Source organism: Jaculus jaculus, chromosome 10 (assembly GCF_020740685.1).
Source record: "Jaculus jaculus isolate mJacJac1 chromosome 10, mJacJac1.mat.Y.cur, whole genome shotgun sequence".
NCBI lineage: Eukaryota > Metazoa > Chordata > Mammalia > Rodentia > Dipodidae > Jaculus > Jaculus jaculus.
The window spans coordinates 14373111-14397502 of record NC_059111.1 but is presented as its reverse complement, the minus strand read 5'-3'; the positions used below and the strand labels follow the sequence as shown (position 1 = coordinate 14397502).

The following is a 24392-nucleotide window of genomic DNA, read 5'->3' as shown; positions in this document are numbered from 1 at the left end:
ATTTTGATGAAGTATGATTTATTATTTTCTGTTTCCACAGTCCGTTGACTGTGTTGATCCTGATGACTTCACCCTTAGATGCTGGAACCTGGGTTGTCGGTTTATGACGAGGACTGCCATCTTTAGTATTTGAGTCCAGGGTCTTTGTGAGGCTGAATCTGTTGGAAACTGGTCAAGGGCATTTTGGTTTTCTTTCCAAGTAGGTTAGCCTCTGCTGAAGATGCCATTGTCCTCCTAGGTAGACACTGGGACTCCTTAAAATCTTGGCATGTGATGTTGATTTGGTTATGAAAAAAACATGGCTATGAAAATGAGTTTCATCTCATGACTGTCCTGTTTAGGTTTTAGCCTTTCTTTAGTAAAATGAACATTCATTCAAGAGTTATTTTGAGGCATCTAGAATTAATTGCCAAATAATTTTTATGGTTAATAATCAAATAAAGCATGGAATAGATTTATTAGGCATAAATATTTTAAGATACAGGTGGAAGACATTTATATGGGAGGTTATGGTTCTGGCTGACTAGCTTCAGTTTTGTGAGAAAGAAAGAGCCAACTTTGCATTCCAGGAGTTTTATTTTGTTTCATGAATACAGAAAAATTAGTTCTACAAAGGCTCCTTCCTTTAGGTCAAGGTTTCTCAGTATGCACTGTGGACCAGGTGACTTGACTGTTGTGTTCGCCTATCTTGTGTGTGACGTTGTGGACCGGGTGACGTCATTGTGTGGGGCTGTCCTGTGTGCTTCAGGATGCCCAGCAAGTGTTTCGAGCCTCTGTTAACTTTGTGTCAGGAGCATTGCCCTACCCGTGCCAGCCAGAAAGGAAAGTCTTCAGGTGAAGTTCACATATGTCATTGTTGGGGGCAAAATCGTCCCCATAGAGAGGCACTGCTTTAGATGTGTATGTAAGACTACAGTTTTGCATATATAATCGAATGGGATGCAAAGAAATTCTCTCTCTCAAAAACCTCAGAGTAGGTATTGTATTGTCCATGAGCTGTGCCCTAGAGAACCAGTGGCCTTTGTAGCCCACAGAACGTCAAAGTTGATGGATGGTTCTGGCTTGACCCACTTCCTACAAACTTCTTTTGATAATCTTTTTTAGGTTTTGTTTTTTTGTTTTTATGAGGCGGGGTTTCACTCTAGTCCAGGCTGACCTGGAATTCACTATGTAGTCTCAGGGTGGCCTCCAACTCACAGTTGCCTCCCAAGGCATGAGCCACCACATCCAGCTTAAAAAAATATTTTTACTTATTATTTGAGACAGAGAAAGAGATAGAGAATGGGCACACCAGGGCCTATAGTCCCTGTAAAGGAACTCCAGACGTGTGCTTCACCTTGTACATCTGGCTTGCATGGGTCCTGAGGAATCGAACCTTGCTTGGTCCTTTGGGTTTGTAGGCAAGCGCCTTAACTGCTAAGCCATCTCTCCAGCCCCCTACCAACTTCTTTACCTTCTCTTTTAAAAATACTCTTTCTAATGTTTTATTTGAGAGAAAGAGAGAATGGGCATGCCAGGCCTCTAGCCACTGCAAATGAACTCAGGACACATGTGCCACTATGTACATCTGGCTTTATGTGGGGTCTGGTGAATTGAACCTGGTTCCTTAGCCTTCGCAGGTGAGCACTTAACCGCTAAGCCATCTCTCCAGCCCTTTTTACCTTCTTGTTTGTACTTTTGTCCCTAGACATTGTGAGGCCAGCAGAGACCATGTGTGCAAACAGATCTGCAGTTATCTTAAGACGAGGCCTGGTGACCAGATCCAGATGACTCCAGAAAGAAAGAACACTGTAGGAAAGGGGTGAGGATGAGCTGCATTTCCTCAGCTTCCGCTTTGAAAGCTTTCTACGGTGATGGACTGGGCCCAGGAGCGCGTGGACATGGGGATTTAGAGTGTGACCAGCAGAGGGGATGGGTGCCTCGGTGAGGTCAGGAAGTGTTGGAAGTACAGTGTGCTGCCTGACCTCGGGCCAGTGCCGCCTACCACAGCAGTGGCCGGCTGCTCCCGGGAGGGACTGTCCTCGAACCTGAACCAGATGCTGCCTGGGCTGCGCCGGGAGGCTGCGGTCCCGTCACTCGTTACTCGAAGTCCTAGAGAGAGATTCCCTCTCCATGTCCATGTGAAGTCCAGTACTCTTAACCTTCAGCTGCATGCCAGCGACTCCGGGCGTCTCTGGGATTGTAAGTGCTGCAAAGGGCCTGCAGCCCCAGGCCGCCCCTGTACCGGGCTCACGGAGTTCCGGCAGGAGACTGTTAAAGCCCTTTACCTTTCTGGCTAATGGAAATGCTGGGCTTTGTCCTTCTTCCCAAGCCACAATTTTACTGGGCTCTTTTCTTTCATAATGGCTACTTTCCTCTTCAGCTGACGTCAAACCCTGCTGTCTTCCGTAATTTTCCTAATTGCTTTCTCTTCTGTCTTAATATATGCCTAACAGTGGAAAAGAAAACTTGGCGATGTCATATTTTCGGTGGTCAGGGCTGGAAAAGGTGGACCAGAGCCGCTTGAAGGAGGGGCTCTTTCCTAATTGTAATGTTCTTACCAAGTGTTCCATGACTCTCTAGCCACTGAGTCAGGAGTGCTGTCACAACCAAAACCAAGATGGGGAGGGGGGGATGAACGTTTACTGAGGGCGCTTTTTTCCCCCTTCTGTGTGTGTGTGTGCATGTGTGCAGGAATGCATGCTTGTGTGTGGAGGCCAGAGGTTGATATCCAGTGTCTTCCCTAATCATTCTCTATCTTTTATTTATTTTTTTCTAGCCAGCCAGTCCTAGGAATCCCTCTGTATCTGGCTCCCCAGTACTGGGATGACATGAATGCACCGTCTCGTCCAGCTTTTGCGTGGGTGCTGGGGATCCCAACGTGGTCTTCACGCACATGGTGCTGACACGTTAACCTGCTGACCTATTTCCCCAGCTCACTGAGGGCGTCCTCTGTGCTCAGCGCTAGAACTTTCTTACACATTTTCTTCTCATCAGAAGCCACACAGCTGTCTGTCTTCATTGAGGAAGTAAAACACAGAAATCAGGCTGGCCAGGGTCGCTGGCATTCAAACACAGGCCTGTGGTGGTTCAATTGGTCTTTTCGACTATGGCTTCCATGCTGCTCTCACTGAGGGAAGGGAGAGGGGACACCATGAAAGATGTTTGTATCTGGAGTGGGAGGTAACAATGCCTAGCTGGAAAGGTAGTTTCTGTTTTAGAAAAAAATGAAATTTTGCATTCTCACAGCAGTGTTAGTTTCTGGAAGGTTCATCTTGATTTGCAGCGGCAGCTGTCACTTCCCTTAGGTTGTGGAAAACGATTTAATCACTGGGCAAGTTATTCACAAATATATTGATTCTGTTTGTGTCACTCACTCTTCTGCTGAAGGAGGCAGGAATAACCCAGAACATTATCACAATCCAGTGTCACTGTGTTGCGCACACTCTGTTGGCATCGGCTCACGTGGCCAGTGAGTGTGAGAATGTCTGAATGAGTGTAGATGGCTTGAGCGTCAGTTGGCTTCCTAACTCATGCTAAGAAGAGGTTCCTCTCTCACAGGTGCCGAGGGATAAAAGCTAGTAGCTGCCTTTCCTTTCAGTTAACTGCTTACCTAGGTTATTTGGTCTGGGGAGAGGGGAGGGGAGCTTGAGGGTGGCAGGGCTATAGCCCAAAGCCAGGCCAGAGGAAGGTGGCGATGTTGGGGCACCAAACTGAAGTGCTGTCTTGGCAGATGCTTCCCTCACATCTCTTAACCTTTAATTCCAGTGACTTGTGTAGGACTATAGGGAACTGTGTTCACCGGGAGCCAGGAAAGTCAGGAGGAGCTGCTGGACCTGACTGGTTGTCTGAGGCCTGTCCAGATAGGGAAGGCAGTTTGTTCTTGCACTTACACTTGAGGGGAGGGACAGGGGGCTACGGGACCTGGGCTGATGTATAACTTCTTACATAAAAGCGCCACAAATTAACTATTTTAACATGTGAAACCAAACCTGACAGACCTGGCAATAAATCACCTGGTGCTTGTCTCTTGCAAAGCTGTGTCTCACAGCTCCACCAGGTGGATGAGCCAGGCTAGCCTGCAAAACTGCTCTTCAATTTATTTAAACATCAGAGCTGACTGCATCAAGTTCAGCAAAATGAAAGGCAACAAAGGGAGACTATTGCGGGCTCTACAAACAAACATTCCCTCCAGAGAAAGAATGCACATCCTCAGAGTCTTTGAGACTCAGACTCACCTTGGGCATATAAAGATCGAAATACCAGGCTGGAGAGATGGCTTAGCAGTTAAGGCCATTGCCTGTGAAGACTAAGGACCCATGAGAAAGGGTAGGGAAACCAAAGAGAATTTTCCAATACCAGAACTAAATATAGGCAATAACTTAGAGCCTACAGATATTAAAGAGGCAAACATAAACACCTTTCATGCCTGGAACTCACTACTTAGCCTAGGCTAGTCTCGAATTCATGATAAACTTCCTGCCTTCGGATCCCATGTAAACCAGACATACAAGGTGACACCAGTGTGCAAGGCTGCACATGCACACAAGGTGGCACACTTGATTGCAGTGGCTGGAGGCCCTGGCACACCAATTCTCTCATAATTTTTTTTAATTTAAAAAAATTTTTCAAAAGATCAGAGTAAAGATCAGAATGTCATAAGTAGGTGGGCCTGTGGCTTCAGGAAGTGGCACCCTTGCACCGGCATTTGTTCTAAAAGGGCTGCGGGTACTTAGGCCCAAGGATAGTTATGTGGCTTGTGGATGTGGTGTGGCTCAGCTGCAGCATGTGGGGAAGCTGGAAAGGATGATGAGGGCGGGTGGGGGGGGGGTCGCTGACATCAGTTTTAGTTTCAGGCTCTGCTCTGCTTAGGCAAGTGGCTCCTTTTGTTTCTACCCTTGGTTTTGTCATATCAACTGATGGATACTCAGCGGGGGTGGTGTTGCCATGTGCTTAATCATTTGGTGACTGTTGTCATTTGGAGGATGGACTTGCTCAGCCCTGGAAGCCCAGTAGAAGAGAGGAGAGCTACAGTCAAAAATCAAGGGCAAGATAACTGAAGTTTTAAGAGCTCTGATTGACAGTATTTTTTTTTCCTTTGTGTTCTAAATATTAATAAATGAAAGACTGGGGAGATAGTTCACTCAGTAAAGTGCTTGTCTTGCAAGCGTAAGGAGTTGGGTTTGGTTCCCAGCACCCACATACAGTTGCTAGGCATGGTGGTACACACACCTGTAATTGCAGCTCTGGGGAGGCAGAGGCCAGAGGCTCACTCACTAGCCTAAGTGGTGAGCTCTAGGCCAATGAGAAACCATCTCAAAGGAGGTGGATGGCATTCCTTAGGATGACACCTGAAGAGGCCCTAAGTCTCTACCAGCCACGTGTACACACACCTGTGCACACGTGCACCCACCCGACTCGGATACAGCGCCACAAAAGATGTGCCTTTTCTTCTTCAGAAGACCAGCTCCTGCTAATAAGCATGCAGTGAAACCTTACTAATAAAACCCTGTTATTAACCAAAGAACACACACTCACATACTATGTTTTATTATACCTAGAGGTCCTCTGAGCTAAATAATTTTTCTTATCCTTAAGTCAAACAAAAAAGAGGGCATCTTTCCAAGTGTGTAATCCTAGCACTGGAATTTAAATTTGAACTTCTAATTTTCAGTGTTCTGCTAATGAGGAATTTGAAGGAAATTTTACATATTCATTTTAGTATGATTGGAAAAGGAGTTTTTCATCATTTTCTTGGTTCTAATCTAACTAGTGACATGCCATTTTGCAACTCTGTAGTCATTCCTCACTTGTGTGTAAAGTGGAGGTTGTAGGGATGGGTGTGAGAGGCCCAGGTCAGAGTAGTGACTACATCTGTGTATCTCTGTGTTTCTCTGACTTGACTTCTTCAAAGAAGATTTCCCATTATACTCACGCTGCACATGGGTTTCTGAAGGATTTAGCTATAATCTAAAATATTTAATTTGCTTGACTTTTGCACACTTCAAATTCGCTGGAGGTCTCTTCATCAAATAAGAATTCGGGTTTTGAAGACTGAATAAGAATGAATATAAATAGAACTGGGGTCATTTATCAGTATCTATTATTTTGTTTCATTAATTGAATTAATGTGTAAGCACTTAGCCCAAGGGGTATGGGCAGCTCTTCTACTTGACTAATGATTTAGCCTCAATCCCGTGTTCCTCTTAGCATGCAATAAGTGCAAAATAATTATAAGTTCTTTCAGCTCTCCACCTCCCAAGAAGTACTGCAGTAATAAAACAAGTATACCTGCCATTCTTCTTATTCTCGTTGTTCTTGGCTGGGATTTGGCTAGATGATCTTATTGTTTGTAATGCTATGTACTCTAGACATAATGAACTTTGGGGGTCTTGAGAACAGACCAGGAATGCACGTTATTGGCAAAGTACTTCCCTAGTATTTGGAAGTTCCTGGGTTTGAGTCTCAACACTGCAAAAATAATTACAATTTGAAAAAAAAAAAGAATTTACCACTACTTTTGTAATCAAATGATTAGAGAAGAAAATACCCTAATAAATGTAGAGCTCTTTGGAATCCTTGTTTGAAAGGAATCAGCCAGAGACCTAGGTTAATCTGATATCTTATTAAATTGTCCAATGTATATTGGTTTTGGACTTTCCATGGTAATCTTGTTTATCATTTATTTAGATATCCTTGGAACAGATGGTCCTCCTGTGGAAACAGCTTCCCACGAGACTGTGAGGTTTTACCCCTGGACCATCGATAACAAATACTACTCAGCTGATATCAATCTGTGTGTGGTACCAAACAAATTTCTCGTCACCACCGAGATTGCAGAATCTGTTCAGGCATTTGTGGTTTACTTTGACAGCACACAGGTAAGAACGACTTTGCTTTCCGTGGAGCCTTGAATAAGAAATTTTCACATGCCCCCTCCTCCACTGCATTTTCTGAGTTTTTTTTTTTTCTTCTAATTTTGTGTGTTTGCATGCTTATTTCTTCTCCCTGTAGAAATTGGGTCTTGACAGTGTCTCCTCGTGGCTTCCCCTGGTAGAGGCCTGGTTGCCTGAGGTGATGATCTTGGTCTGTGATCGAGTGTGTGAAGAGGGTAAGAATCCCACGGGGCGGTAGTTGCTGCACACATTGGCTGTTCCATGTAGCCAGAGTGTGTCTGCTTTCTCAGCTCATCGTGTGACTTTATGAACATTGTTTCAGCTACCTCTTTTTTTAAAAAAAATATTTAAATTTTAAGTCTTATATATATTTATTTTGTTTATTCGGGGGAGAGAGAGAGAGAGAATGAGTATGAGTGCACCAGGGCATTCAGCAATTGCAAATGAACTCCAGGCACATACGCCCCCTTGTGCATCTGGCTCATGTGGGTCCTGGGGAGTCCAACCTGAGTCCTTTGGCTTTTCAGGCAAATGCCTTAACCACTAAGCCATCTCTCCAGCCCTTTTTACTTTCTTTTAAGTAGAGAGAGAAGAGAGACAGTCACAGAGAGAAAGAGAGAATGAACGTGCCAGGCCTCCAACCACTGCAAACTGAACTCCAGATGTATGCACCACATTGAGCATCTGGCTTTATGTGGGTACTAAGAAATGGAACGGGGTCATTAGGCCTTGCAAGCAAGGCGCCTTAACTGCTAAGCCATCCCTCCAGCCCACCAGTTCTCTCTCTCTTTAGAATCCTGTATAGTGTTTTATCACACTTCGGTGCTGAGATCATATTTCTGTATAGTACTTATTCTAGATGCTTTGAGAATAGCACAGGTCAAGAGAAAAACATTGAGATCAGGTATACATGTTTAATATCATTGCTATTCATAAAGACTCTTCACATTTTAGGAGTGAGCCGCCAGAAAGCCCAAGAATGGTGCATCAAACACGGCTTCGAGCTTGTGGAACTTAGTCCAGAGGAGCTGCCTGAGGAGGACGGTAAGTGTTTCCTTGGCTTTGGAGAACGTGGCATTTGGGCTGAAATGTGAGAGATTGTTTTAACGTGGGGAAGGAGGATCACAGTGAAATTAAAGAAACACTGTTTTTCCTCAGCTTCCTTAAAAATATATCAAACTCCACTAATGTAATCTTACTAAGAACATAGTATTAACACTTTTGGTTTCACACCACAGTTTTGAAAGTGTGTGTGTATGTGCACACACACACACACACACACTCGAGCATGTGCATGTGTGTGTTTAAACGGATGAGAGTAAAATATTTCTATCTAAAACTATTGTCATTTCCCCAGTCCTGTATCCTTTCCCTACTGCCTAGTAAGGACAGCAGTACCTCTGTTCATAGAGTTTATATTCCTCTTTTGAATTCATAGTAAGCTAAGGCTAAGTTCCCAGAACTTTGATTTGGATATGTCTTGGGGATTCTGCGAACCAAAAACAAACCCAGACTCCCCCACCCCCAGCTATGCCTTGCCTGCTTCCTGCAGCTGCTGGTACTGTCTGAACCTTTCATTTCTTATCCTTTTTCTTTCCTGCTTCTCCGTTTCTTTTCTTATTCCAAGTACACCTACTGTGGGCTCTACCTGGATAAGACAGATTTTGGCCCATGACAGTCTTGTAACTTGACACCACAGATGAAATGTGTGCAATCACTGGATTGCCCAAATGGACAGTCGCAGGCACTAAGGAAAAGCGCCGGCGCCGTGGTGTGCCTGATGGGAGAGCATGTTCCCTGTCGCTGCTCAGGGAATGGCAGGCTCCACGCGCGCTCCCCCACATGGCCCTCCTCCATGGGGAGAAGTGCGGAAGGCACTGGTGGGTGGGAAGTGGCACTGGGAAGGCACCTTTTGTCCCAAAAGACATTGGAAACTGAAAAAAACCACAGTATAAAGAAAGTGCACAAGACAAAGGCAGTTGTATGATGTGAGGGGGAATAAAGTAAAAAAGCAAGTGTTTATTGTACTTTGTAAAGAAAATTAAAAATAAGCAAGTGCAATTTTTTTGTAGCTTTTTTTTTTTTTTTTTAGGTTTCTTAGACCTGGCCCCCATGTTTGTGCATGTAAACATGAATGAATACTTGTTTTTGGCACTAGGATTTCTCCTCTGCAATGTTTCTCTGTTATCATCTTGGAATCTCCTATTTAGCCTCTGAACTGTGTTCTTTTATTAAGTGTAATCTTTTTAAATTAAAAAAAAATTGCAAGCAGACACACACACAGAATGTATATGGGTGGGCCATGGCCTCTAGCCATTGAAAATGAATTCCAGATGCATGTGCCACTTTGTACATCTGGCTTTACATGGGTACTGGGGAACTTAACCAGGGTCGTTAGGCTTTTCAGGCAGCACCTTAACCACTGAACCATCTCTTGAGCCCCAGTGTAATCTTAAAACAGACTTTTAATTTGGCTAGACTACATGTCATCTTTGGGTCAGGTCATAAAAACTAAAAACCTTCCTAGACTTTTTAAATTCTAGCTCTTCCCAAGCCACGTTCCTTCATCCTCTCTTTGCAGGCATTGTTAACCCACCTCCTAAGCTTTAGGATGATATCAGATCTCATCTCACTGGCCTTAGCCCTTCATTTCAGATTGCATATCTGGTTCCTGGATATAACATCTCAAAGTACTAGTAATTCTTTCAAGAATCAAGTCATTCATTCTTCAGATAAACAAACTTCCCTTGAGTCTTCATCAGCATTGATGGTGATAAGTTCATTTTTGTATTTTCAGTTTATTCCTCACCACATCACTGACATAGTAGCTGTTCTTGAAGTGGTTCAGGAGCCCATCAGACGATTGCTGAGTCCTGCTACCTTTTAGGCACCATTAGGCAGTGGACACAGTGAACTCAGCAAAGCCTGGTGGCTGTCCTCCAGGAGTTTCCTGTGTGGGGATGGCCACAGCAGTGAGCTACCAGCTCTAGCACATTCGCCCTCCAGGAGAGGTGAGCACAGCGTGGTGCCACCCCTGTTGTTCTTGGGGGTAGTGCAAGTGAATGGCCCTCGGTCAGCAGCTGATGAGTGACAGCCTGGTTCAAATTCAGATCTGACTTCTAATTCTGCCTTCTTCCTGTTAGCCTCCCAGGGTCAGGCCCCGGCCCCGGCCCCAGCCCCAGGCATAGATTCTTTGTAGACTTTATTCTGCAAGCTCTTTCTCTTTGATTCACGAAATGAAATTTCTTTCTGCTATTATTTTCCACACATAGTCTTGGAATCCTCAGTGTCTGAAGAATCTGTGTTTCCTTTGTATGCAGTGCCATATTAGCTTATAGCTGAGAAGCCACTATATGGAATGAAATTAAAGCTGTCTTATTTTGAGTAGGACCAATCAACTTCTAGAAGCAGGGTAGTACTAATACCAAGCCAAGCTGTTGCTTTTTGTTAATTAATTGCTCAGGATTATGGTAGATTTATTTTTGGTCTATTTTTTTTTCCTTTAGGGTAGGCCTTACACATAGTAGGCATATATTCCACACATAGTAGGCATGTACTGTACCACTGAAATACATCCTTAGTTTTTCATTTTTTTTAAAAAATTTTTATTTATTTGAGAGAAAGAAAATGGGCATGCCAGGGCCTCTAGCCACTGCTGACAAGCTCCAGATGCATGCCCCACCTGTGCATCTGGTCTACGTGGGTCCTAGGGAATTGAACCTGGGTCCTTTGGTTTTGAAGGCAAGTGCCTTAACCACTAAGCTATCTCTCCAGCCCCTCAGTTCTTTTCAGTAAGTTTCCCAGGCTGGTCTTCCATTCTCTGTAGCCTTGGATGGCCTCATTTTTGTTGTGATCCTCCCACCTCAGCCTTCTGAGTAGGTGGGCTTACAAGCCTTCTGCCACCAGTTGTGGCACTCCCTTTTGCTCTTAAACTTTCTCCAACCCAGAAGTTCTTCTCCAGACATCTAAAAATAGTTAGTAATGGTTTCCGTTGGAAGAGGGAACATTGACAGTGGGTTTCAACAGAGTAAAAGTTAGAAAGTCATTCTTTATTGATAACCAAGATTAGTATCTTTAGTGGCATGCTAGGAGTGTGTAATTAATCAAAACGTTTTAGGGCTGGAGAAATGGCTTAGCAGTTAAGGTGCTTGCCTGCAAAGCCTAAGGACCCATGTTCAACTCTCCAGATCCCACGTTAGCCAGATGCACAAAGGTGAGGCATGTGCAAGGTCACACACGCCCACTAGGTGGTTTGTCTCGAGTTTGATTGCAGTGGCTGAGGCGCTGTCATGCCACTTCTCTTATCTCTCTCACTCTCTCTTGCTCTAAAAAAAAAAAGAGCAAACTTTTTAGGAAAACATGAGTAGATTCCATTGTGAAGCAATGCAAGTGATTTCATCATATAACTAATAATATTGGGCTTATTTAGTTATTCAGCTTATAGACTATTCCTGTCAGGAGCTCTGAGCTCTGTATTGGCTTGACTGGCTTTTCTCTCTTATTACACAAGTACAGTGTGATAAAGCAACTAAATAAGATAATTAAGCCAGTTATTTGCAAATGTGGCTTCAGAGATATATAGGCATATATATAGACAAATGTATAGTAGGTATTAGAAGGGTGTGAAAATATATACACATTTCTTTCTGGCAGATGATTTCCCAGAATCTACAGGAGTAAAGCGCATCATACAAGCATTGAATGCCAATGTCTGGTCCAATGTTGTGATGAAGAATGGTAAGTGACTTGGGTCTAGGTATTACCCCCCATAAATGTTAAAATTATTTGGATATATGTGGAAACATTAAGATCATATGGAAGTTTTAGGTTTGTTCCAGTTCTCAAGTCTTCAATTGATGGAAGAGCCAGAAGTAGTGCATTGCTGGGGATTTATGCTCAGTGGTTCGTTTAGCAGGAGTGGAAAGTTACTTGTGATATGTACTTAGTGTTGGTTATGGCTTCAAGAAATACCTAAGCCAGGTGTGGTGGTGTACGGCATTAATCCCAGCACTCAGAGGCAGAGGTAGGAGGATCGCCGCGAGTTCGAGGCCACCCTGAGACTACATAGTGAATTCCAGGTCAGCCTGGACTAGAGTGAGACCTTACTTCAAAAATAAATAAATAAATAAATAAATAAAATAAATACATTTGGAAAAAAAAATCCTAAACCTTTCAGAGCCCTAGCCTTGAGCTCCTACTCCATCTGTGATATTCAAGTAAGCATCATTTTCAAACATCAGCTAAGCATGCAAGCCCCGCATGTCTGCGGTGAATGCAGAATGACAATGGGTGCATTGCATTAGAGATGTGGCTGTGCCATGAGAGCTGGGAGTGCAGCAGCAAGCTTCCAGGAGAGCAGGAGTCCTGGCATTCTTCTTCATGGAATGGCCCAGATCAGGGTTGGTGAAATGGAAGAGTTCCAAGAAGAGTTGGTAGTATGTTCTAGACTCCTCAGGAGAACATCACCTAGCAGTTGGGGCTGTTTTAGCAGGAGGAAGCATTCTTCCTGTATGAAGTGGTGACTTACTGGAGATGGTTTACCAAAGGAGTGAGGGAAGAGGTGGTGTTGCAGTCAGGTTCACATTGCTGGTAGAAATCACCCAACCAAGAGCAGCTTCTGGGAAAAAAAAAAAAGAGGTTTATTTTGGCTTATAGGCCCAAGGGGAAGCGCCACGATAGCAAGAGAAAACAATGGCATGAGCAGAGGTTGGACATCACCCCCTGGCCAACATAAGGTGGACAATAGCAACAAGAGAATGTGCCAAACACTGACAAGGGGACACTGGCTATAACACCCATAAGCCCACTCCAACAATCCACTCCCTCCAGGAGGCGTTAATTCCCAAATCTCCATCAGCTGGGAACTTAGCAGTCAGAACACCTAAGTTTATGGGGGACACCTGAATCAAACCACCACAGGTGGCATCTTTGAAGGTTAGTGCTAGGGTGGTGAGTAGGAAGTTTGGCACCTGAAAGGTGGAAGCGGTCTAAAGTCAGGGAGACCAGAGCAGTTGCAGCAGCTCAAGAGTGAGTGTTGGGCCTTGGATGATTTGATAGCAACATTTCAGACCTAGCCTTCTACCCCATGGTCGTTGGCATTACAGGAATAAGTACAAACTGAATGGCTTGGAGCAGCAGGAATTTGTTGCCTCACAGTATTGGAGGCCAAGAGTCCAAAATGAAGGCGCTGGCAAAAGATCCTTCTAGGTTTTTCTTCTGAGTCTTGTTAGAGCTGGCTGAAGCATATTACTATCCGGAGTTCTGTGGTCATTCATACTCTCCTTCCTCCTCGTGTGTGCGTGCGTTCAGATCTCCTCTAAGGCTAGTAATCATGTTGAGCTAGGGACCATAATATGACAGTATAACCTCATTTTAACAGAACCTTATCTCCAAGTAAGGTCAAATTTTGAGGTACTAGAGGTTGGGACTCAGATGTTTTGCTTGGGGGGGATATGTTCACCATAAAGCATAATTCTTGGTGATGGCTGCCTGTGTAGTGTTTCTGTCCCTTGCAGCACGTGAGTGCCTCAGTGTGCGGTGCAGATGGGTGTGAAGAAAGCCACATTTTAAGCGTATGGCCAGCTTGGCAGAAGTAGGCTATTTCGTCTCAGTTGTTGGCAGACACTGAGTGTTAAGTGAGATTGGTGCCCTTGCACTTGCCTGACCTATGGTCTGACCCTTGTCACCACTGGAGAAACTCCTGCTGAAAGGAGGTGCTGCTTCCTCTCCTTTTCTTCTCATCCTTCCTTCTCCCACTTTTCCTTTCTAGGGAGAATTTGATGTGTCTGTTACATTGAAAAAATACTAGATTTTATATTTATTGCCATAACAGTCAAATAATGCAGTGATAGATCTAGGAAAAATAAGGGGCCATCGACCCAAGGATGCACTTTGCAAAACAAACTCAGCTTAAGCATCAGTCATTGTCACTCGCTCACTAACCCAGTCAGTCCGTGCTGAGCATTTATCATAGTGCAGCCTTGCTCTGGACTAAATGCAAACACGCTTACGGTATGGTACATAAACCAGGTCAAGCCAGAATAAAGTTATGTTTAGTAGTACTTGTTGTGTTTATAGAGCTGGTTTCAGAAGATCGTATTTGCTTTATGTTTGAACACTCTGGTCCCTTTTTTTAAAAAAATATACTTATTTATTTGAGAGAGAGAAAGTAGAAGAGAAAATGGGTGTCCCTGGGCCTCCAGCCACTGGAAACTGACAGGGTCACGGTAAATGCATGCCGGATGCATGCGCCACCTTGTGCACCTGGCTTATGTGGGTCCTGGGGAATCGAATCTGGGTCGGTTGGCTTTGCGGGCAAGCTTAGCCATTCCTCCAGCCCCTGACCCCTTGTTTTACACACTTATAACACTTGATGCCTTGGGCGTGAAAGATGACCTGGCAGGTAAGGCACTTGAAAGATGACCTGGCAGGTAAGGCACTTGAAAGATGACCTGGCAGGTAAGGCACTTGCCTGCAAAGCCTAAGAACCCAGGTCTGATTCCCCAGCGCCCTCGTAAATCAGCTGCACAAAGCGGTGCATGTGTCTGCAGTTTGCAGTGGCTACAGGCCCTGGTGTGCCTATTCTCTCTCTCAAATAAATAAGTAAACAAACAAATAAAAGTGATGCTTTATGACTCAGTTATAGCTGGAATCAGCCTTCATGCTTGTGAGCTCCATGTCCTTAGATCCAGCCAACCACAGATTGAAAACATTAGAGAAAAATGTGTCTATACTGAAAGTGTAGCTGTTTTCCCTGTCATTCCCTGAACAGTATCGTGTAAGAGCTACTTCCTTAGCATGTGCGTTGTCGTGGGCTGGGGCGGGTGGTGTGGATTGGTGTAGAGTGTGTGGTGGGTGTGCTCCTCGCAGAGCCTGGTTCTGCTATGTTGGTGCCAGCAGGCTGCACCTTCCTCAGCAGGCTTTTCTGAGAGCTGCCCACCAGTAGGCATGCACACTGGTTTATTTTCTTGTGGGTCTCTTGTCTTCTCTGTCCCTTCCCCCCCCCCACTCTTTTTAAAATTGTGGTTAAGTATAGGCATAGAACTTATCAATTTAACCTTTTTTAAATTTGTTTTTGTTTTTCGAGGTAGAGTTTTGCTCTAGCCCAGGCTGCCCTGGAATTCACTATCTCATCTCAGGGTGGCCTCAAACTCATGGCGATCCTCCTGCCTCTGCCTCCCCAGTGCTGGGATTAAAGGTGTGGGCCGCCACACTGCTTAAAATGTACTTTTAACAAATATCATTTTAAATGTTTGAGAAAAGTTCCAATTCTAGTAAAGACTGAAAATTAAGGTGGTATTTAAATAGCTCTTAAATGTACACATCTTGCCAGAGTTGTATTTTTTTGCAGTTTCTTGGACACTCACATTCACAGGTCAAATACTTAATGTAAAAATCTAGTTAATTAAAAATATAGAGATGAGATCAGTGGATATGTTACTCATATGGGAATTCATGGTTTAAATAAATGGCCAATTTAATTCTTCCTGAGCCGGCTGAACAATTATAAAGGATGTCTTTATAGCTTTTTACCTGTAGTCTTTTCCTCAAAGTTAATATTACAAACAGCCAAAGAAAAAGGATAAATTAGACTTTGTGAAAATTAAAAGCTTTTGTGTTTCACTGGACACTGTATGTGTCATTCATTTTGTGTTGCTATAACAAGATACTTGAAGCTGGGTACTTTGTATAAGTTTATTTAAGCTCATGGTTTTAAAATCCAAGATTGGACAGCCCTACTTGTGCATTGTGGATGTATCTCCACTCGGTGGGTAGAAGAGAGAGGGAGGAAGAGAGGGAGGGAGGAGCAAGTTGTACTTGTTCCTTGACAGCCTGTTCTCAAGACAGCAGAAGTGACCCTAGGTGTTGAGTTTGCCTGTTAGTCAAGTATCCTAGTACACTAGGTGGGGCACTTTACTGGCACATTCTAAAATTCACTTGAGCACTATACAAATTCAATCCAAACCAGCCAGCACAGAGTATTTATGCAGTAGTGGAGATTAAAACAAGCAGATAATCTAATGAAGTCAAAGTCCCTAAGGGTGTGTGTTCCCCACACCCTTAATCTGTCAACTGGGAGGTTGAGATTTTTGGTCTGAAATGGGTTCCTGATCAGCCTGGGGCTGAGTCAGACCCTGCCCCCAGTAATGATAGAAGAAAAAGACAAAGGCCTTATGAATCAGGGAACATAAAAAAAGAAAAGTCGACCCCAGAATACAGCTTATTTGAGAAGGGTAAAGCCAACCAAGAATGTATGACACATTACCTCCCCTGACATGGAAAGAGAAGCAACATGGTGTCCATAGTTGGACTATTACTCAGTCTTACAAAGGAACGAATCACCAGGATATGCTACAACACAGGCAGCAAATCCCATGGCCCCTGGCCTGGTGGGAAAAGCTACACACAAAAAGCCACCTATTATTCAGTTGTATTTGTATGAAATGTCCAGTTAAACCCATAGGGACAGAATGTGGATTAGTGGTTTCCAGGGGCTGGCAAGAGAAGTTGTCAGGTTATAGAATTTTTTTTATCAGGTGAAAAAAAGTGTTTTATAGTGAAGAATATTGTACAATTTTGTGACTGTATTAAAACCACTGAATTGTAGCCTTAGAAGGGTGATTTTGATGTGGGAATGATAACTCAATAGAAAGGAAGGAAGGAGATAGTCACACTGATGTTGACAGTAATGAATGGAGAACGCATCCGCTGTCTTAGTTAAGCTTCACAATATCCGGTATGAGCTGAGCTTGAGGCGGCCATGGAACAGTGCTGAGTTCATGTAGGCCACCAGTTCTCGCACTTGCTTGCATGCTGGAATCCTCTGCAACCTTAGGTTATCTGGATTCCCTTTGAGATGCTAAAGTAATGGGTTTGAGTTAAGGTCTGGTATAGGGATTTTTAAAAACCACTTATCAGAGCCCTTGTGTAAACTTAGATCCTCGTGGTTTTGCATTTTGGATTCAACTCCTAATAATATTTATGTTATTTTGCTAAAAGGAAGTTTCTTCCATACTGCTTGTTGTTCAAAGAATCAAGGGACAGTTTCCAGTCCTAACCCTCACAGCCCTGGGCGATCTTAAGCAGATCTCATACCCTCTGCGTCTTATTCCTGATCTGGGAAATGAAGTGGGGTTTCATCAGTGGCACCCAGCCATGCAAAGCTTCAAGACCTGTGCCATCTGGGCTGCGTTTGTTTTAGAAAAGGAAGGCAGTCTTTTAAAGTCCCCCAGGGATTCAGCTACATAGCTGTGGTTAAGACCCATGGTCACAAACAGTCTTCTAGTTCTGACTTGTCTTTGCTTCATCTGTAAGAATAAGTGTGGCACATGAAAAGCTTTCCAGTGGCCCTGGACCTGCTTCCTCCCATTCCTGAGTCCTGTAGGAAAAGGTGATGACGGTTGGCACCTCTCCATCCCTCCTCTGTACCGCCAAGGGCCCCCATGCTTGCACCAACTCCAGCGCCAGTAGAGGCAGCTGAGTGCCTGGAGCACACTCCCGACTGCATATGGCCTTTAAGGTTTCATCTGTTGGCCTCCAGGCTCCCTGTGGTCTCCAACTTAGGCTCTAGTTTCTCAAGTATTCATTCAGAAAATAGCTGTTTACTACACACTGCGTGCAAGATGTTGTACTTAGTGTACATTGGGAGCAAAAGACGTGCCTGCCCTTGTGCAGCTTTCATCCGTGGGAGGCGGTATTCAGTCAGATGACTTCTAGACTCACTGGTTTTAACTGCTTCACCCGCACCTGGTGGCAGATGGGGTGGTGGAGCCTTGTTGGAGAAGATGTGTTTCTGAGGGTGGGTTTGGGGGTGGTATAGCTCAGCCTTCCCCTTGACTGAGCTCAGCTTACTCTTGCCACTGTCTGCCAGCTGTTGTGGCAAGCTGTGGTGCCCAGCCTCTGCTCTACTTCCCTTTCCCTGCTGTGATGAAGTGCCCCTCAAGATGGAAGCCAGGATAACCCTTCCTCCCAGAAGCTCAAAGGGTGACAACAACAGACCTTCACGGAGATTAAACTGGGGACTACTACAAGGCGTTGAGCAGAAGAACACATGATCTGACTTAAGGCCTAAAAGGTGACCCTGGAGACTGTGTGATGATGGAGGGACCCAAAAAAAACCTCTTAGGAAGGTATTGTGATGTTCCAGGGAAGGGAAAGTGGCTCAGATTGGGGGGTAGCAAGGGAGGTATAAGAAGGCTAGGTACTGGCTCTGTTTTGAAACAGCGGGCATGATTTCATGGCTCAGACATGAGGCATGAGAGGACTTAGGATTTGGGCCTGAGCAATCTGAAGCAGGCACAGGATGACCTCAGAAATTCATTTGGGCTTATGTTAATTTTGTTTGCAAGCAGAGAGAGAAAGTGAATGGGCATGCCAGACACATGCACCATTTTGTGCATCTGGTTTTATGTGGGTATTGGGAAGTAGATCCCAGGTCATCAAGTTTTGTAGGCAAGTACCTTAAGTGCTGAGCCACCTCTCCAGTCCTTATGTTAATTTTTATAGATTAAAATGTCAGGTAGCCAATGGGGTAGGTGGGTGGAGTTTAAAACTTTGAACCTAGATCAAGGTAATACATTCAGTAGATCAGGAGGGTTAGGCCCAGGGACAACTTCAGTTTCAAGGATGGAGAAAGAGAAGGAGGACTTGAGTGAGGGAGAAAACCAGAGGAGAGGGCTGTGTGGGAGGATGGCGAGGTCCGCTGTGCTGACGGCTGCTGATGGGTCAGGCACCGTGAGAACTAGACACGATTTTGGAACATGAAGGTCATTTGACCTTGAACAATTTCAATGAAATAAATCTGATAGAAGAAACATCATAGTTACTATAACATTTTTTAGTAGGAAAGAAACAAAGAAATGGATTGGGGGGGGGGTCCTGATGAGACGATTGAGAGAACTTTTCAATTTTCTAACAAAAAATATATTTAAGATATATTTAAGTAAGTAGCTGTGGTGGTGCACGCCTTTAATCCCAGCACTTGGAGGCAGAGGTAGTATGATTGCTATGAGTTTGAGGCCACCCTGAGAATACATAGTGAATTCCAGGTCAGCAGTCTGGACCAGATAGAGACCCTATCTCAAAAAAAAAAAAAAAAAAAAAAAAAAAAAAAGAATTTAATGAACTGAAATTTAGATTGCTAGAAGGATTGTCCATCTGTAAATGGCTAACAATCAAAATAGGAGTAGCTAAAATCATTAAAATCATGAAGCCTTAAAGGATAAAGACTGAAGGGTCTGTGAGGCAACTGTAGCAAAGTGTCGTAGATACTTGTTTTCAAATAAAGATAATCTTTGTGAGAATATCAATATGCTTTTATATTCAGAGGAGATTTTTATAAGTACCTTAATGCAGTGATTTTCAGTGGAGGCCCACTAGAGGTAGGAGAATATATATCTAATCTTCACTCACTCTCTGAAGATGTCCCTCCACCCTGCCCGGTTCTCATTGAGAATCACTTAACTACCAAGCAGTGTTACCCAGTCAATAGAGTGTACTGTTTCAACTCACTACCATGGCCTCCCTGCCGGTTGATCACCCATCCCTTTCTGGTTGAATAGCTCACTCAACAAACAGAGTTCCACTTTATGCTGGCATGTGGGGGCGGGGTGTTTATTTTACTTTGTATGATAACTCTGAACACACTGGTACAGCCTTTTATGTGTAAAGATGTGTGTTCCTCTGCCCCTACCCTGTTGCTGGATTTTGCTTTGCTCACTCCTCTTCCTGGCCTTGCTGAGAAGTAAAGAACGTTTGTACAGAGCAAGGGTGGCTGGTGTGGTGGCATGTGCCTGTTAGCCAGCACTGAGGGAGGTTGAGGCAGGAAGTTTTGGAGACCAGCCTGGCTACATGGTAAGATCTTGTCTGGGAGAAAAGGGAAAGATTGAGCTCAGGGTAACTGAGATGATCAAGGAGGTGGGAAGAATGGGATATGTCTAATATAATAAATAGAAACCATAACTTGAGAAGAGATTTAATTACAGCCTGTATTGCATTTATATAATGTATATATATAATCGGGCCAAATAACAACTTCATTTCTCAAATTACAAGTTGCTGTTTTGGGGACATTCCCTAAAGCTTAAAATTGTTTGCCAATTACAAAGAAAATGAAGGCATTCCAGAGCACAGCAGGAGGTAATTTATGGAGTATTTACTCTAAGCAGTGATCTGGGAAGAAAGTAGATCTGGCTCAAAAAGGGCCAGTACACCCTGTCGAGTCCACATGAATGGGAAATGTAGTCAGTTCATGTGGGGAAGGGATGTGGACCAATTTTGGGGTGATGTTGGGTGATTGGTTGGAAACCCATTCCTAGTGTTTTTTTTTAGGAGCTATTTTGTTTTTCTAGCTGGTCACTGCTGGCTAGGCCGACCCAGATTACATGCGCTCGTGTTTCATAGACCTTAGCGGGTATTGTCTCCAATGACAACATGTGTGCAGCTAGAATCTAGAATCTGTAGGAGTGCATGTGGATGGGCGAAAGCAGACCCTCGGGAGGAGAGGTGACTTGTCCTCGCTTGCTCAGTGAATTAGCCAGCGTGGGGCAGGGTGGCAGGTCTCCTGACCAGGATGTTGTGTGGTTTTCCATTACAGTGTGGTAGCTTAATTGACAGTATTGGCTGATTAGAGACAGGAGCCCAAGTGATGAAGCGTTGACCCTGGCTACGCGGGAGGTCAGGGTCAGAGCCAGGTGCTTTCTTTGGCCACACAGAACTCTTGTAGGCTAGGTGCTCTGGGGCGGTGGCTAGGTCTAAGGTTGGGCATTGTTTTTCTCTAAATCCTTGTAAGTAACCACAGGGCATGGTGTCAGTGCACCGGTCGTCTCGGCTCTTAGTACAGATTAAGCTTCTGGTGGCTGATGGAATAAATATTGATGAACTTACTTGTGAGAGGGAGACATCTTAAACTTACTTTAACTATTTTACATGTAATATCAGATTCAGAAACAAGCAGGCTAAATTATAGTACAGTTGTTGTCAGATTAGTGTAGTCTTTCTGCTTAACCAGGGGGCCAGGCTCTGAGAAACGCATCCATAGGTGATGTGCAGTTATAATGGAATGCACCTGTACAAGCCTAGGGTGGGGGAGCTCAGCCCCGACGAGGCTTCTTAATGCAGCCAAGCGATGCAGTGAATGGGGGTGGCTGCTGGAGTAAGGTGGCATACTCCTTCACAGGAACTTTTCTTGTAGGTAGGAGTAGATTCAATGAAAAATGACAGTACAGTAAGTACTTCACTGGGAACAGCCGGTCAGTCTGGAGTGTTACGTGCTGTGTGTCCTACCTGCAGAGGACAGTGTCGCCATGAACATGGGAGCACTACAGTGTTGCAAGGCAATAGGAATCTTTCAGCGCATGGTCATCTTAGGGGACCAGTGTCATGTACTGTTGCCCCTAGTTGACCTAAGTGTTATGCAGCATGCGACCACTCGAGGGAGATTCCAAATCTCCCTGATGGGCCTAACTTCTGTGTTGACTTGCAACCTAGTCAGTCATCTTACTGGCTTTACCAGTGTCATGTTTCATCACCCAAACATAACACCATGAACACATTACTGCTCCAAAAGGGGTGAACTTTGATTCTTAGGGTGAGAAAGGAATTCTTAACTCTAGTGATGTGTGGAGTACATCTGTACCCACAGCATAGAACCATACACATCCTGTCTGTAGCATTAATATTTCAGCTGAGAGAAAAGGAATGTGAAAGACTCCTGAGGGGCGTCATAAACAGACCGAGAGGACTGTGCTGAGGGAGTAAAGCGTGTATTCTCAGCCTCTCTACCCTGGAAGAAATGCATTCCTAGTGAAGGTCGGGCTTCAAGGGAAACCAGAGCTCCCACATGGCATCGGAGACCGGGCCTCAGGTGGCACAAGAGGGGCAGTGGCCCGGTGCTCGCTCAGGGCACGCTGCTCCCAGGCCTATCTGGCGGCATCATTTGCTTACTGTGTGTGGCATTCGCTGTCTGGCCTGAAATCTCCCCCACTTGGACCAGGCTGCAACTCTAAGGAAGGGGTATAGATAGGAATCTCAGCTTCCTAGTTGAGAGTCTGGCTTGTGGCTTAGAAACCAACCACTGGGGTCTGACATTTTGTAGTTTGGTAATGTCCCTTTATTCTTGTTGTCATGAAAGGGGGGACTGTGGATTCCTGCCTCAAGACAAGTGTGACAGGTTTTTTTGAAGCGCCCTATCCCCACTCCCCTGATTTTCTATAAGGTGGTTTCCTCTTGTGTGGCACATCAGGAAGTGGGCTGCTGTCCATGTATGGTGGAGGCAGGCTCAGGCCGTGGCTTGCTCTGTGGTTTGGTTTTAAGAGTTGGTTTTAGAGGCGAGGAGAAGATGGTTAGCAGAAGCCTGGTCAGCTGTGGTTTGATTCTTTTCTCCTTGAGGGCATCCCTCCCCGTCTCACAGAGGAGGGCAAGGGTGTCTGCAGTGCACTGTACAGTAAGTATCAACTTTATGTCATCCGCAGCTCTGTCCTGGGTTTTGCAAGCTGTGCACTGGCAAATGCTGTGGTAATTTAATGCACTGGTAGCTCTTGGGTAGAGTGAGGCTTCCACCAGATACTGCCACAGAGTGAAGGGCAAGGAGGGGAAATGTGGCCTTTTCCTTTCTAACCGGGGAAGAAGTGGTGGGATTGAGGGGAAATGTGGCCTTTTCCTTTCTAACCAGGGAAGAAGTGGTGGGATTAAACAAATGTGGCCAGCAGCAAGTGTAGAGGTCTGACTTCCAAAAGGCCCAAGGGCTTTCTTTCTGTTTTCTTTGTAGCTTAAGTGGGAGAGGAGCATGCAGACTTTTAGTCGTAGAGACAGTACTATCTCCAAGGGACAGCTCTGTTTCCCATTATAAACGTAAAGACTTAGTCAGCTAGAGTATGTCCTGGGCAGTGAGAGTGCATGGCAGGTCCTGGATCCCAGTGCACCAGTGCTCCCGGAGCGCAGCGCCTCTGTGCTTCACTTCTGCCTGGGTGGTTCTGGGCAGGAAGGAGCAGGCCAGTGCCTCTCATGTACTTGTTTGTTTGTTTTTTTTTTTTTGAGGGGAGGGGAACAGGGTCTTGCTACAAAGCCCAGGCTGGCCTTGAATTTGTAACACTTTTGTCTCAGCCTCCCCAGTGCTGGATTTACAGGTGTGTGTCACCATACCCAACTCCATACACATTTTTATGAGACTGAAAAATGACCATTAAATAAAAATTTGCAGCCGGTTGTGGTGGTGGCACATGCCTTTAATCCCAGCACCCGGGAGGCAGAAGTAGGATTGCTGTGAGTTCAAGGCTACCCTGAGACTACATAGTGAATTCCAGGTCTGAGGCCCTACCTTGAAAAAAAAAAATTGAATCTAATGTTACAGCAAACGAAGTCTCAGATTTGAGGGGGGAAGTCGTTAATGAAGAGGGTTCTGGGTTGTCAGATTTATCTAGGTCTGTGTGACTTCATGGTCCCCAGCCTCTGGTCTCCAGGGCAGTGTAGAATGAAGTTGTGCCTGTTGCAGTGTGCAAAACTGAGCTGGAGCCAAGGGAGCTGCTCCTCTGGTGAACCCAGCACCCAGCACTGGAATTACAAAAGTGACCCGAAACCCTCCCTGTCACCCAACTGTGAGTGACACACTAGATAGAGGCCATTTCTCCTTATGCATGAGTATAGAAGCAACAGTTTCACGAAGACATTGTGTTGAGAGAGAACTGTGAGGAGTCAGAAAGCGGGGAGGAAATAAAGTGTGACTGGTGTTACAAGACGTTTCAAAGTTTCTCATTCAGTATAAGCAGAGGACACTGAGAACTTTGTCCCACTGGTCACCCTGGAGGCACTGCTCCCCTGCCACCTCTTCCTTTGGAACTGTTGATGGGCGACACAGGAGTCTTGCTTCCATGGCTCTCGTCCTTCCCAGCTTGGGTCTGAACATTCCTTTGAGGATTTTCTGGAGTTTGCTTCGGGCTCTAGAGACAGGACTTTACAATGGAGCGACTGTTGGAACATGCCCGGCCTTCCCTTTGCCACATGGAAGAGACGAGGCTCACTGTCAGATCCCGTTCCACTTACCAGAACAGACAGGAAGACTTTTTACCAAAGTTTTAGTTAGTGTCTTTGGTAATTTAATTTTCTTCTTTGTACTTTTCTCTGTATTCTTAGTTTTCTGCAATTAACATGTGTATCTGGCTTACGTGGGTTCTGGGGAATTGAACCTGGGTCCTTAGGCTTCACAGGCAAGCACCTTAACTTCTCAGGCATCTTTCCTGCCCTCATTTATGCTTTATATTCACCTTATGCATGTAACCTGAAGATAATTTTGTTCATTTCTATTGTACCTGCATTTGGCCAGTGATCCTCCACCCAAATGAGGTATGGAATTTTCCACTGTGGTATCACATCAGTGCTAAGAGCATTTTGGACTTTAGAGCAGTTTGGATTTCTAGGTTAGGGATGATTGGCTTGTATAGGGAAAAAGTCTATGCAGGGCTAGATACTATCCACAGTTCTTAGCACCCCTGGAGATTAGGCAAGATTGTAGTGTTATATCTT

At 44.7% G+C, this 24392-nt stretch overlaps 1 protein-coding gene across 2 annotated transcripts in view; it reads left to right on the top strand.

Annotated features, from left to right (window-relative positions):
• Aagab (alpha and gamma adaptin binding protein) overlaps positions 1-24392 on the top strand; it is a 43876-nt gene that overhangs the window by 9315 nt on the left and 10169 nt on the right. The window contains exons 1-5 of one of the 2 annotated variants that reach the window (XM_045160222.1): positions 1688-1801; positions 6670-6860; positions 6994-7090; positions 7830-7919; positions 11529-11612. In XM_045160222.1, coding sequence (XP_045016157.1) covers positions 7057-7090; positions 7830-7919; positions 11529-11612 — 208 coding nt within the window. In that variant the 5' untranslated portion in view covers positions 1688-1801; positions 6670-6860; positions 6994-7056. Of the gene's footprint in view, positions 1-1687; positions 1802-6669; positions 6861-6993; positions 7091-7829; positions 7920-11528; positions 11613-24392 lie in introns of those variants that run through there. The other variant, XM_004662566.2, reaches the window with a different exon arrangement.